Source organism: Rhinopithecus roxellana, chromosome 9 (assembly GCF_007565055.1).
Source record: "Rhinopithecus roxellana isolate Shanxi Qingling chromosome 9, ASM756505v1, whole genome shotgun sequence".
In the NCBI taxonomy this organism is placed as follows: domain Eukaryota; kingdom Metazoa; phylum Chordata; class Mammalia; order Primates; family Cercopithecidae; genus Rhinopithecus; species Rhinopithecus roxellana.
Genome location: NC_044557.1, coordinates 130,803,898 through 130,819,782, shown reverse-complemented (window position 1 = coordinate 130,819,782; position 15,885 = coordinate 130,803,898). Strand labels below are relative to the sequence as shown.

Below are 15,885 nucleotides of genomic sequence, written 5' to 3'. Positions count from 1 at the left end.
CATAAACATTAACATATTGGAATTATGCTAATGTACAAGAGGAGGGCTAACATGGCAATGATAAAGGACATAATCTCAAGTATGAGTTGTACAGACCATTGATTTTTAAAATATAACAGCTTTATTGAAAGATAATTCATATAACATACAATTCACCTATTTAAAGTGTACAATGAGTTTTAGTATATTCAGAGTTATACAACCACCACCACAATCAACTTCAGAACACTTTCATTCCACCAAAAAGAAATCCATTACTCATTAGGAGTCACTCCCTACTTCCTACCTGAGCCCCTCCCCTCAACTCCTTGCCCTAGGTAACCACTACTTTACTTTGTCTCTACAGATTTGCTCACTCTGGACATTTCATATAAATGGTATCATATAATGTATCAGACCATCAATTTTAATAATATGTGAACTGTCTCCAAATAGAATTCTAGCAATCCTCACATTCTGTGAGATGTTCTGTAAGACCCTGTAACCTTCAGTGAGGGTCTGGGAGAGTCTGATTTACCAATCCAGGTGGTAGCCCAGGAATCTGCATTTTAAGTTCCTGATATTTTTCTGATGATCACACAGCATTAGAAACCACTGCTGTACCACTGAACTATTATTATTTCTTTCTGAGACGGAGTCTTGCTCTGTTGCCCAGGCTTTGACTGCAGTGGTGTCATCTTGGCTCAAGGCACCCTCCACCTCCTGGGTTCAAGCGATTCTCCTGCCTCAGCATCCTGAGTAGTTGGGATTACAGGTGCCGACCACCACGCCCAGCTAATTTTTGTAATTTTAGTAGAGATGGGGTTTCACCATGTTGGCCAGGCTGGTCTCGAACTCCTGACCTCAAGTGATACTGCCACCTCGGCCTCCCAAAGTGCTGGGATTACAAGCGTGAGCCACTGCGCCCGGCCTATTTCTTTATTAATAGTGTGACATTATAATTCACTTCTCCCCCAAAGTTGAAATTAGGTAATTTAATAAAAATAAAACATCTCAAAAGGTAGTTGGTTCTTTTATATAACCTTTGAGATTCTGATTCCATACAGAGTTCCAGCAAAATCTCACTTATGGCAGCTTCAGGGGAGGATTATCTAAAATGCACATAAGAAGCATGTCTTGAAAGAACTTATGGAGCTGATCCTCTTGTCTAAGAGAGCATAAAAGTTAAAAGCAAACAGCACTAGAGCCGCCTTACCTATATTCATGACCTGAGACTGAAGCGTCTGTCTTTGGCCAGGCTGGCTGCTGGGCCTCATGGGGATGCTGGCCGCTGGGTTCCGAATCATACCTCCTTGGACTGGCCGGTTCATGGCACTGGTGGTAGCAGCACAGGTGACTCTCACAGCCGAACTCTGTGGTGCCCATTCTCCAGATGGCATAGTAGGCCGAGAAGCACTGCTACCAATCATTCCTGCATGCAAGCCAAAGAAAACTGAGAGATGCAGTAATTGAAAACATATTTAGCATGTATGAACACCAGATGATCTTACCCTACAAAATAATCATTCTGTAATTCACACTTATCCAATAGCTAATGTTCTCATTCGCCAGATGTGGGCCCTTGGCTAAGAAATAAGAATTGGCAATCACTACACAGTTTTCATAACATGGACTTGCCACTCTTTACAGTTCAGAAAAGCTGTTAAAATTGTTCCCATTTGTACTTAGAAACAGGTGCCGTGGCGTGTGGATAACCCCAACTTCCTTCCTCAGGAAGTGAATCACATTAGCTGATATACACGTCAATGCTTTACTTTCCAAAAGGGAGGTAGAGGCTAAGAGGAACAAGGTAAAAACTGATAATCAATACTCTCATTATAAACGATAATCATAGAAGATATCTTGAAGTCTACATGAGACTTTATCCTCAAGTCTCCTTCAGGGTATACTTCAAAACTGACCAAGAGTAGCCTCTAAATAATGGAGAAATTATAGATCTTTCTCATATTTACTGTAGTTCTTTGCCTTGCAAGTTCCTTGCCTTGTATCCACTGTATTCCTGACTATACAGACCTAGAATGGGTTAGGACAGATTTGTAAAAATCCCTTCCTTTTTGAGGTGTTAATAGTTATCTGACCACACATAAGAGCGTAACGCTCCTAAGCAGGACTGTGTTTGCTCTGTCCTGGCCTGGCCCCCAGGATGCTGGTAATGGCCAAACATTTGCTAAGACTTGATATTCTAAAGGGGGAACTCTTCAAATGAGGTCTCTTCATTTTGAAGTGTTTAATGATGGATACATAAAGGTTCTGCTTTCAAATATATGGCTGCTTTCATTTTCTTTAATTACGATAAACAACTAAAAATGGGGTATATTTAACAAATGAACATGCATTGTGGGCGTTTCTTCACTTATGAAATGAGAATGCGCTGTGACGATGATTAAGGGTGAAAGGCAGTCAGTTAGATTTTAAAAAGTTAAGAGGCCAGGCGCTCTCATGTCTGTAATCCCAGCACTTAGGGAGGCTGAGGTGGGCAGACTGTTTGAGCCCAGGAATTCGAGGTCAGCCTGGGCAACATGGCGAAGCCTCGTCTCTATAAAAAATATAAAAATTAGCTGGGCGTGGTGGCAGATGCCTGTAGTCCCACTTACTCGGGAGGCTGAGGCGGGAGAATTACTTGAGTCTGGGAGGTTGAGGCTGTGTTGAGCCATGATTGCACCACTGTACTCCAGCCTGGGTGACAAAGTAAGACTCTGTTTCAAAACTAAACTAAAATAAAAAGTTAGAAGGGTATTCTATTAACACATATTTTAAAAAACATTTTAAAATTAGATTTGAACTATAGAAAAATATTATGGGAAAAAGGGATTTTATTTTTTTTAAAATCTGTTATCTAAATAATATGACAAGATTATAGAAAGTCTAGAAAGCAAAAAAGAGAATGATTCATAATTCAACAATAGTACTGCAATGATAACTGGGAAAGTCCCTCTCAGTCTGTGTGTGTTTTTTTTTTTTTTTTTTGAGATGGATTCTCGCTCTGTCGTCCAGGCTGGAGTGCAGTTGTGCGATCTTGGCTCATTACAACTTCCGCCCCCTGAGTTCAAGCGATTCTCCTGCCTCAGCCTCCTGAGTAGCTGGGATTAAGGTGCATGCCACCGCACCTGTTTAATTTTTGTATTTTTAGTAGAGATGAGGTTTCACCATGTTGGTCAGGATGGTCTCGAACTTCTGACCTCGTCATCCACCTGCCTCGGCCTCCCAAAGTGCTGGGAGTACAGGTGTGAGCCACCATGCCTGGCCCAGTCTATGTTTTTTTAAACAGCGTGAGGGTATTGTATGATCTTCACAGCCTGGACACCAGTGCTCTCTCAGCTGCTGGGAGTTTAATACAGGCCTATTCTTAATTCCAGAAGATTCCTACAAGAACTCATATCTTCTTGTATTTTGCTGGTAAGCCTTAGTAAGTCATGGCTCCTTTTTCTCTTATAGAACTTTACATAGATCAATATTTTATTTATCTTAAATTTTAAATTAATCTTTACTGAATATTTAATGAAATGAATATGACTATATAATTAGTGAAGCAGTCAGTGAACGACACACGTGGCAGGCACCCAATAAATATTTGTTGAAGGAATAAGTTACCTTAATACAGCCCAGTTCACAGTTCTCATGAATTCCTTACAAACAACAGAAAGTTAAAAATCTACGTCTTCCCCTTAAACTGAACTCTTATATTCAGTTAACTGTCTAAACGGCACTCAGTATGTGTACAGGGATACAGGCTTGGCTAAAAATAAAATACCAAGAGTTAAAACACGTACCACTATAAGCTCTTCTTAAAAGATTTCTTTCCATGCCTTTGTTTCTAGTGACTCATTGAGACTAAAGAGGCATAAACTGTGAGCAGCTCTGCATTAGAAAACTCAGCATCCTGCTATGTCCTTAATAAAAATATGTTACAGGGTACAGGATGTGGATGTGGTGGCAACAGTAATCAACGCTACTGCAACGACTTCCAATCTGAACTGGATGTAAGTTTGGGAATATAATGGCCACTGAGACAGTGACTATTACCTAGGAAATGTGCCTACGCAAATTGCCGGACACCTGAAATTATAGCAGATCAACGTTCAAACCTGATCACAAGCAACTTCCTACATCTTCAAAAGGGAGCTGGGGACCATATCTGAAAGTTATTAGGCCAGGCATATTACTGTTTAAAGTTCTTTATTTTTAATTAGTACTTTTTGGAATAAGAATTTTATCACCTAGAAGTATAAAAGGTTGGTTGAATTTTAAGCTCTTATTCTGAAATTCTCCAAACACAAATAATCAATACATAAGAAGTTTTGGGGGTATCAGTAAATTATCCCTGGAATAATTTTATATATACCCTGCAATGCCTAGAACAGTAACTGGGATAGAAGTGAAATAAGTCTCAGCTATAGGATTAATGGTTGGAAACCTCATAAAAGTAACAATCACAGAATTAAATGGTTAGCTCACTGGAAAGGCTTTCCCATATGCCATTCTCAGAGTGAAAATCTGTAGAATTTTCTCACTTTCAGATGTTTTCTAACATAAAAAGTTTACTTGAAAAATTCTACTAGTTTAATGTGGATAAATATACCATTAAATAACCCACCAATAAAGTAACAGTGCATTTGAGCCCTTACCTGTGCTATTGTTCCCTAAATTTCCTTGATTTCCTATCATCCCTTGATTACCCATCATTCCTGGCTGAGGTATCACTGAGTAGGGACTACTGTTTCTGATTGGTGGGAAAGGTCCAGCACCAGTTGGGCTTTGCAATGTGATGTCAAGTGGTAAATTCTGGTTTGGCAATAACCTGCCCAGTTGCCCTGGTCGTGGGTTATTAAAAGCTAAGGAGAAAACAAATGAAAATTGAAGGTTAATATAGGATAATAGAAAATAATATTAACAGTAGTGTTTAGGGACAATGTCTGTAAAATGACAAAGGTATGCACGTCAGAGACCAACTACCTAGACAAAAAACAAAATCACAGACAAAAAACACATGCCGCACCCCAAAGCATAGATGTGTGATCTAATCAACCGATCTCTAATTCTTGACGATCTTGCAAAACAAAACAAAACAAAACAAACACATACATATTTACCATATACCTTCCTCACCAACAGTAATATTCATTCATTCATTCATTCATTCATTCATTCATTCATTCTCTCTCTTTTTTTATTCTGAGACAGAGTTTTGCTCTCGTTGCCCAAGCTGGAGTGCAATGGCGCGATCTCGGCTCACTACAACCTCCGTCTCCCAGGTTCAAGAGATTCTCCTGCCTCAGCCTCCCGAGTAGCTGGATTACAGGCGTGCACTACCACGCTCGGCTAATTTTTTTTTTTTTTTTTTGAGACGGAGTCTCGCTCTGTCGCGAGACTTGACTGCAGTGGCGCTATCTCGGCTCACTGCAACCGCTGCCTCTAGGGTTCAAGCAATTCTCTTGCCTTAGCCGCCCGCGTAGCTGGGGCTATAGTTGCGCCACCACGCCCAGCTAATTTTTGTATTTTTAGTAGAGACGGGGTTTCACCATGTTGGCCAGGATGTTCTCGATCTCTTGACCTTGTGACCCGTCTGCTTCCGCCTCCCAAAGTGCTGGGATTACAGGCCTGAGCCACTGTGCCCGGCCCTTTTTTTTTTTTTTTTTTTTAAATACACAGTCTTGCTCTGTTACCCCGGCTGGAGTGTAGCAGCACAGTTGTAGTTAACTGCAGCTTTTAACTCCTGGGTTTAAGAGATCCTCTTGCCTCAGCCTTCTGAGTAGCTAGGACTACAGGTAAATACCACCAGGCCTGGCTAATTTTAAAATTGTTTTGTAGAGACAGTGTCACACTATATTGCCTAAGGTGGTCTCAAACTTCTTTCCTCAAGTGATCCTCCTGCCTTGGCCTCCCAAAGTGCTGGGATTACAGGCATGAGCCCCCATGTCTGGCTCCCAATAGTAATTTCAAATATATAACTGTATTTGCTAATTAAACCAATTTTTTTCATGTCATAATATTCAAACTTAGGAGTACTGCTTTCTCACAGCTATGAAGCTATAAACATCTCTTACATACATCACCAAACCTATACACATGTGGTTTGGATATTAGAATATCACTTCTTAACTGGGCTTTCCTAGGATTAGAATTAGATTAAAAGTGGTTACTCTGATTAGAAGTTTAAAAATTTAAGTGTGAACTCTGTTGCCTAAAGCAGTATTAAATTAAAGCTGTAGGGCCCTGCTTACTTTTCAAAGTACAGCTTCTTTAAATTCTAGACACATTTGGATTTGATACGATTTTTATAGCTAGTTGACAAGAATTTATTGTGTACTAAGGACTAGACCAGCATCACGTTGACAACCTATAATTTGTTAATATTATTAAATTTAAAATACTAAGATATTACAAATTATAGTAACTTATTACATAATACCAAGTACTTTATTTTTCCTGAATTATATAAACAGTCTGAAATAGCATATTTAAAAGAAAAAGTTCTTAACCATCAATGACAGAAATAAAATATTTTTAAAAATTAGGGCTGAGAATGGAAATTATGTGCATGCTTAATCATGACTTCCTCAGGTTTGGTTATCAGGTTGCCATCAATAATCTGAATACCATCAGGAGCTACAGAAAGAAGAGAAACGGTGAATTCTACACAGTCCTTCATTACCTCCCCTAGGGCTAATGAGCATAGACTGCCTAGTGTGTTTTTTTTTTTGAGACTGAGTTTCGCTCTGGTTGCCCAGGCTGGAGTGTAATGGCATGATCTCAGCTCAGTGCAATCTCCACCTTCTGAATTCAAGCAATTCTCCTGCCTCAGCCTCCCAAGTAGCTGGGATTACAGGCGCCCACCATCATGCGCAGCAAATTTTTTGTATTTTTAGTAAAGATAGGGTTTCACCATGTTGGCCAGGCTGGTCTCGAACTCCTGACCTCAGGTGATCCACCTGCCTCGACCTCCCCAAGAGCTGGGATTACAGGCATGTGCGACCGTGCCCAGCCTGTCCAGTGTTTCTTACCCAGTTCTCAACTCTTTGACTTCATCATCTCCCATGATCCACAATTAACTCTCTATTGCCCAAGAAAGAGTGAGGTTTGAGAAGTCACATGCAAATCTTTCTATTGTGTGTGTGTGTGTTTTGAGATGGAGTATCGCTCTGTCACCCAGGCTGGAGTACAGTGGCGCAATCTCGGACCGCTGCAACCTCCACCTCCCGGGTTCAACCAATTCTCCTGCCTCAGCCTCCCGAGTAACTGGGATTATAGGCGCCTGCAACCATGCCCAGCCCAAACTCATCTTTCTTTTGTTTTTTCCTATTTCAGAATGGTCAGAAATCACTTGAGAAAAGACCTAGTAATTAAAGATGTTCTATGATTTGACTGATGGTTGCCATTTTTGATCTGAGAACAAATGCCAGGTATTGGCTCAAATTGTATCTGAAAAGGAAAAATCATTCTGTTTTGCCAATTTAACGCTGAAGAGGTTATCTGTCTTTCATAAATTATGGCCTTGCTACATAACAGATACTTTCTTCCATTCAAAACTATCAGACAACTTCAGGTATTAATCAAGTTTGTAAACTGAGTGTTCACAGTAAATAACGAGTTTATCCTAACTTACAAAACTTTAAAATGAAAAGATAAAAGATGTTTTTTCTAAACAGACAATTTAACTTAGAATACATTTAGAAACATAAAGTTCCACGTCAAGTGATGTTTATATGAAGATTCCTAAGATAGGGCAAGATTTTTAATGTGTGTAGCCCTTTCATGTATAATAAATACTTTGAGTAGAATATTTCATTATTATTTTTTAATTTATTTTTTCTTACTTCCAGCTGAGCAGTTTGGGAGAGTAGAATATTTTAAAATAGTGTATTATCCCTAAAAAAGTCAGCACAGCTCCCAAATGTTCTATATTTCAGTATTTCATTGTCTATTAAACACATAAAATCCAGGATAAACTCCATGTCTGAAGACAGCCACTGAAATGAAGGGAAATATGACAATCAGTTGAAGAACTTCAATCAGTTGAAGAACTTCATCAATGTAGGTCAGTTTCCCTGTCCAGTGCTGATTAAATTAACCCACAAGAGAATGTGAGAGAACCATGCTCAGGAGGATCCATTTTGAATACTGTTTCAAAAGACCAAGACAGTAGATGGTGCTATTTGATCACAGAAACCTTAAAGTGACTAAGCTGGTTGCATCAGACTTCAATAATCCCTGTTTCTGATAGTGATTATATGGAAATTTCTTGGCATAACCAGTCATTTCTCATACTCACTGCTCTGTGAAATTCGCAGTGCTGTTTTCTGGGCTCCAACAGGTGTGACAGGGCTGTTTTCAGCTGTGAGTTGCATGAGGTCATTGATGATGGCTTGCTTGTCAACTGATCCAGCAGGGGCGCCTGGCCTTGTGTCTGGGAAAAGCTGTGGTAATTGACTATTCTGCAAATCATCCAAAATCTCCTCCAAGTTGTCCAGCTCACTGCCAGGCTGTAGTTGACAAACAGAAGAGTTTATCTAGTCTACTCTAAAGAGTAGACACCACAAGCCCATTTGCAATCATTGACCTAACTGCCATGAGGCACCACAGCCAAATAAAATACGTAGATTCATGCATACCTCAGGCCTAACAGATAATTGATCATCTTTTAAAAAATAAAGTTACCAAAGGACAAGTAATTTAATCTTTTGGTCCTCAATTTCCTCATCTATAAAAAGAGATGGCTAAATTAGAAAGAAAGCTCTCTTTCAGCATTGTGATTCATTGGCAATTTATAAATTCTCCTCTATTTTATGCTTATCATTCAATTAATTATGAGAATGTAGATTTCCAATTAATTATGAATAGACTATGACTTACGGTCCAGGTCTAGGTTTTATCGTCAAAACTCCCTAAGAAATAACAACAACAAAAGGAAAAAAACTGGCATATAATGCAATGCAAATTTGCACCCAATCAGTATTTAATAAATGGTCATTTCCTTTCAGGATTTTTTTTTTTTTTTAATCTTTAAAAGAACACAGGGGTGGGGAGAGAGAAGCAAAGTAAGTTTGAAGTAACCATGAACTAAGCACTGCCTTTTCAATTTAAGTGGTCCTTTTTTTCTGTTTGGACTTTCAATTTTGCATGACAATGGTTTTCCCAGTCATTTGCCAGGTTAGGTGACAAAGGTAGGGAAGCAGGATAAAAACTGGTTGCCCCCAAAGACAGCACTATTAATCTAATTATACAGAAGCTATGATTTTTTTTTTTTTTTTTCCTGAGAAAGGGTCTTGCTCTGTCACCCAGACTGGCATGCAGCAGCACAAACATTCATCCTCGTAGCCTTGACCTCCTGGGCTTAAGTGATCCTGCCACCTCAGCCTCTTTAGTAGCTGGGACCACAGGCATGCACCACCATGTCTGGCTAATTTTTTGTTTTGTTTTGTTTTTGTTTGTTTGTTTCTAGATATGGGGGTCTCATTTTGTTGCCCAGGATGGTCTCTGAGCTCAAGTAATTCCCCTGCCTCAGCTTCCCAAAGTGCTGGGATTACAGGAGAAAGCCACTGTGCCTAGCTACAGAAGTCATAAAAAATGTTTTCAAGGTTTCTCTTCCATTAAAAAAAACAAAATTCAAGCACTAACATAAGCTAAGTATCACCACTATTTCACACTTAATACTTTTCTTCTATGACGCTAAACTGGAATTTATTCTAGATTTTACAGATATTCTTTTAAATATAACCTATCTATGCGCCAGATATTTAAAATCAGATAGTGCATGCTGGGATTGCTTTCTAGTGCAGAAAGTAGTATGAACAATTTTCTTGACGTGCAGGTGGAAAACATAAGTTAAGTTTCCTCAGTCATTGGACTTTGAATCCTTGACCACAACTATTCCTTTCATCTACACTGGCAAATCAAATGAAATACATGGCGTACATCTGATAATGAGTTACACTTAAAGCAGGATGGCTTACATTTTTATCCCATACAATTCTTCCCCATGCAGAGGTTGGATATGCTAAGATTTCTGCAACTTGCAGCAAATGTAACATCCATATGAGATGTTTTTTGATTGGATTTATTTCTCAAGTTAGGAAGAACAGAATGAAGTGACATGTTATTTTATTCTTCTCAGAGACAACTAGCTTAGCAATAACTGGGAGATCCATTTTCCTGAGGCATTGTTAGAGCAATTATAAGACCATTTTTTAGTTAGGTTAGCCACTCAATTCTAACAAAAGAGGGAGGTATCAAATACAGGAGAATTAGTTATGAATTAACAGCTGGGTTCCAAAGTTAGCATCCTAAAATATAGACAGTCACAGACAGGCCAAATGATCCTTAAAGCTCTGTAGGAAGGCACCACACTGTCTCCTCCAATGGCAATAGTTTCCTCCAGAGTGGCAGCAAATTACTATTTCTTTGGCTGAGTCCTAAGTGAAGTAGTTTATGTAGGGGCCATGCTGCATTTTAAAAGCCCATAGGTACATGTTCATACTATTAGAGCCACAAGGGAACTAAAACCCAGCAAAGTCATGTCACCCACCTCATGATCACTCCACTACGGCATGTATTCATTGAGTTCAGTGGTGGGCAAAACTGTTCATACTACTGAAATAACCATTTAATAACCATCTGTTCTTCCAGGAACATAAAACTGACTTTATGTACTTCAAATACATGTGTAAAGTTGACTCCACTGTAATCTTCTTTATCATGTTTTGCTGAATGCATAAGGTATAAACTGATACTCTCAGTATAAACATGTATTGCCCTCCAAGGACAGCGCCTGGAGCTAAGTAATGGGCACGGAGTCAACACGATGAATTCTTTTAATCGTATTAACATATAATTTAAAAAATCTTCCCCAAATCAGTAATTTTTTCATAGGAATTCCTATAATTTCCATTACTTTTTCAGAAAATGTTTCATAAAAATGTGTGGTAATTTTCCTTATACCTGCCATGTAGATCAGAAAAAGGCTAATAAACTGAGGTTATATCTGCTCTATGAAACCCAGTTTCCCTACTACAATGCTGTCCTGTGTCGAGCAATTTTAAAAGGTAGAAGCTCCATGTGTGGGGGTGAGGGAGGTAGGCTATAATAAGTGGTAAGCCGCCTCTTGAGAAAGCTCTGCAGATTACTTTTAAGAGAAATATCCAAAATAAATAGATCCATGTAAACAAAAGTATGTTATTTCTCAACGGATACATTTATATTTGCATCAAATCCCAGACATATGTAAAAGGAACTTTTGATAATATATATTAAGAACAGTCTAGACTCACACTTTTCCTTTTTTTTTTTTTTTTGAGACAAGGTCTCACTCTGTCACCCAGGCTGGAGTGCAGTGGTGTAATCTAGGCTTACTGCAACCTCCGCCTCCCAGGTTCAAGCAATTCTCCTGCCTCAGCCTCCCCAACAGCTGGAACTACAGGTGTGCACCACCATATCTGGCTCATTTTTGTATTTTTAGTAGAAACGGGGTTTCATCATGTTGGCCAGGCTGGTCTTGAACTGCCAACCTCAGGTGATCTGCCTGCTTTGGCTTCCCAAAGTGTTGGGATTACAGGTGTGAGCCATCATGCCCGGCCTAAATACATTTTTCTGAAGAAAGCCATTCAGGATCTTCTTAGTATCAAAAGGAACTAGTTCTATGAAGGCTTTTAACTATGAACACTATTGGAATTTATTCAAGCTTAGCATCTGAAAAATGCATTATGAAGTTTTCCCCACTAGAGATAATATTACTTTGCCTGTGTTTATTCCTTGTCAATTTATGGAGTACACATTTAATGTTGTCAGAAGTTCACTTTACGTGCTCTTCTTCAAGGAGATAAAGTTCAGAATATCTATACCCCTCAGGTTAACAATAACATCTGATGACTACAGAATTTTTTTCTGTATTCACTTAAGTTTTGGAAGGAATAATCTGATTACATTAAGTTTCTGTTAAAAAATTTTCTCCCCTCAATTTTTGTAGGCTTTAATTCTCATCAAAGTTCTTCTAGTCTCTATCCACTTTGTTAGGCACAATTTCTTTACAAGACAAAAAGATTAATGCCTTCCTTTAAAATGCTTTGCCAAGATACTTTAAAGTTTTGCTTAGGCATCTATTTGAATGCTCAAATTAGCCACATCAATTTGAGTTGTTAGTTTAAACTATTTCAGGCAGAAAATGAGTCAGAAAGATTTTTATAAAAGTTCTACAAAATGAAAATCAGACTTGATTTCTTTAATTTTTCATTTTTCTGGTTTTAGGATTTTTTCATGTTAAATCAACTTGTTCTCTGCAGGAAATATAAAAAGCACATGCATTTAAACAACATCAGTATTCTAATAAATTACAAAGCATCTTTTCAAAATATTTTAAATAAAAAGCATAATTTTACCATACTTGCCTAACACAAAGTTGTTAAGAAATGGTAATACAATTCTACCACATCTGGAGAGAAAATTTCAGGACACCATCAGTTTAAAATATGGTTGCCTTTCTAATGGAGTCAAATGCCAAGAAGAAATTATTTTTAGACTATTTCCAAACCTTATCATACGTGTCTCAGCAGCATTAGAAAGGACCCAGTAGTATCATTGGGTTAAGTATCAACCATGTTCCACTGTGTAAATAAGCATGTAACTTAAAAGTCTGTAAACATATTGGAAATTTTTCTGTTACTGTTTCCTGTTGGTTAGGAAATGCTGTAGAAACAAATGTTGTTTAACCACTCTGCCTGGTAAAAAATGCTATTTTGGGTATAATAACACCATCGAAGTACTTCCTGTCCTTAATAAGTTAGTAATAGGTTAAACACACACTCAGTCAATGGCTCTTTTCTGAATCAAAATAACAAGACAGTTAACTGTGCAATTCAGCCTCACTAATAGTTTGTTTTACCTCACTAAATAACTTATTGTATTCAACTGAAGTGGAAGAAGTCTTCAATAAGTTTGTACAGCAATCAATAGGAGATGCAATTAACCTGTATTTGGAAATAGTGAAGGTGAGCAAGAGGTGAAAGAATCATTGTTTTTTTCTTAAAGTCATTCTAACTTTGATCTAAATATAGGTAATGCACACTTCCTGTGGTAACTTTTCAAGCTGCAATGTTTTTGATGTTAAAATTGCTCCAAAGCAGTACTTCTGGTGGAGTTTTACATGAGAGTAAAGGGAGGACGAGACCAGCGACTGGATTTCATTAAGAAAAATATACTTACTATATGTGCCTCTGTGTGCATGTGCGTGTGTGCCTGTGCACACTGCTTTTTGATTCACCCAAAGTGACAGATCTGTGCTGATTACACTCTGGACTTTCTGTTTCCTAGGTGAGATAATTTTTATCAGAAAAAACATTTCTCCTAAATAATAATCTGAAACCGCAAGTGACTCAAGGACTTTTTAAAAAAGTCCTCTTTTGTCAGTTTTTTTGTTTGAAGTTAGTGCAATCACATAAATAAATACAGAAATACCAAAAAGTGGCCCCTTTCCTTGACTCTCTAAGTCCCTGGGGCCTCAGATCAGGCCTGGGATAGAAATAAATTGTTTACAGAGGGAAGGCCTGGCCACATTAGACACTAAGCTAAGGGAGACCCATCTCGCCCTCCAGCATGTGTCAAGAGACTGGAGTGCCACTGTCTGTGCCTGCCACTCTGGACTGCCACTAGCTGTGTAGATTCTAATCTAGTAAACCTCAAAAGATTAAAACACTTATAGGTGTTAATATGGTTTTACATTTCACTTTATTCAAGACATTGCTATTAATTTTCTGCTGAGACACCGGTTTCCCCATTTAATGATTTTACAGCATTATGGAATAGCTTGCTAATAGAACGTTGCACTAACATTTAAGTTTAAGGATTAATCACCCAAGATGTTTATGTAATTTGGCTCTGCTTCCCTTGTGAAGGACATGAAGGTTTGAAAAATTATATCTGACCTTTAGGAATGGTAGCAGCTGTCAAGACATCAAAGTGAAAGAAATAAGGAAGCCAAGTGCTTAGAAGCCTAGATGGAGCCTGGCTAAAAGAGCAAGTGTGGCCTCGGCATCCCTGACGATGGCTCTCAACCCCAGACCTGCCTCTGGGTTAGCTCTACCGACTCAGCAGAGCTCCAGGGTACAGCAAGGGGTGTACTTTTCCTCTCTCCATCCATTGAAGACACTGACAAATGAAATATCCTCTTGCAAAACAAATTTCAAGGACAAACCTTGAGCCATTTAAAGTAGGAAGGCCTCTTAGCTTCTTCACTTTTTAACCAATCACGACTCAAGAACAGATAAGACGTACAGGGCATATTCAGGGACTACAGGAAAGGGATGGCTAGGGTGAAGTCTTGGATCATTGATTCCCCAGGAAATGTCTCATGCCAAGTCACGGTGGCTGTTAATAACCCATGTTTTCTTTAAATGGGTTTTTATTTTTTGAGACAAGGTCTCAATCTATTGCCTAGGCTGGAGTGCAGTGGTGCAATCATAGCTCACTGTAACCTCCAACTCCTGGGCTCAAGCAGCCTCAGTCTCCTGAGTAGCTGAGACTACAGGTGCATGCCACCACACCTAGCTAATTTTTTATGTTTTCTAGAGATGGGGTTTCATCATGCTGCCCAGGCTGGTCTTGAACTCCTGTCCTCAAGCAATCCTCCACCTTGGCCTCCCAAAGTGTTGGGATTAGAGGCATGAGCCACTTCACCCAGTCTGTTTTTGTTTTTTTAATAAAGAAAAATAATAGCTTACTTTTTCTCTGTGATGTCATTATCTCCTTAGAGGATTATCAAGAATGATTTGGGGTGGAAGGTTGAGGAGATGTTGATCAAAGGATACAAATTTCAGTTAGGAAGAATAAGTTCAAGAGATCTACTGTACAACACTGTGGCTACAGTTAGTAATGATGTATTATATGCCTGAAAATCACTAATAGATTTTAAGTGTTTGTACTGCAAAAAGTGTGTGAAGTAATGTATTTGTTAATTAGCTTGAGCTAGCCACTCCAGGATATGTATTCCAAAACAACATGTTGTATACCATAAATATATACAATTCTAATTTGTCAAGTATAAATAAGAATTATTTTGAATATCACTTAAGGTATCTTGGATTTTTTTCAGGGAATTTATTTTTCAGACAAGAAGAGCACATAATGTAGCCTATTATTCTAGTCTTGAATTTACATAACATGGCTCAGATGTACTAACGTCAGTTAAACCTTTCTCTCTCCTTTCTACTATCCCTTTCCCTCTTAAATATTTTTTATACCAGTGGTCTAAGAAATTCTTTTGCATTAATCAGAAGTTTAGTTAAGAATAAAGAGAGGTATAATGACCTTCATTGGGTTTCAAAACCAGTTAAACTCTGATCTTATAAAGAGAGAAAGGTAAATAAGAAATAATTCAATTAAGTCTGTTCTGACAAAGCCCAGTTTCAAGGAAGTGATTATCTCCAATTCAGGCAGCATCTATAACAGAGGCTAGCAAACTATCACCAGCCTGTGGGCTAAATCCTGTTTTTGTATGAGCTAAGAATGAATTTACATATTTTAATGGTTGAAAAAAATTTTTAATATTTTGTGACACACGATAATTGCATGAAATTCAAATTTCAGTGTCTATAAGCAATGCTTTATTGGAGCAAAGTCATATTCAAGTTTGTTTACACAGTGTCTGTGGCTGCTTTTGCACTACAATGGTGGAGTTGAATGGTTTTGACAGAGACTATATGGCCTGCAAAGCCTAAAATACTTACCATTTGGTCCTCACAAAAAAACGCCTGCCCACCCATGTTCTATAACAATTTCACTCTTTGCTAGGAGAGTATTTGAAACACACAGCCTCAGTGAGAGTTTCAAGGTAAGAACAACAAAGGAGAAAGCTTATTTTTATCCAATCACCTGAGACTTCAAAATGCCCCTATGGAGAAA

The 15,885-nt window shown here is 38.4% G+C and overlaps 1 protein-coding gene across 9 annotated transcripts in view; it reads right to left on the bottom strand.

Annotated features, from left to right (window-relative positions):
• NCOA2 (nuclear receptor coactivator 2) overlaps positions 1 to 15,885 on the bottom strand; it is a 298,535-nt gene that overhangs the window by 31,870 nt on the left and 250,780 nt on the right. For 7 of the 9 annotated variants that reach the window (XM_030937509.1, XM_030937513.1, XM_030937510.1 and 4 more), the window contains 3 exons: positions 8,270 to 8,480; positions 4,626 to 4,832; positions 1,196 to 1,411 (listed from right to left, as the gene is read on the bottom strand). In XM_030937509.1, the coding sequence (XP_030793369.1) occupies positions 1,196 to 1,411; positions 4,626 to 4,832; positions 8,270 to 8,480 (634 nt within the window). The remainder of the gene's footprint in view (positions 1 to 1,195; positions 1,412 to 4,625; positions 4,833 to 8,269; positions 8,481 to 15,885) is intronic. The other 2 variants (XM_030937516.1, XM_030937517.1) reach the window with 1 other exon arrangement.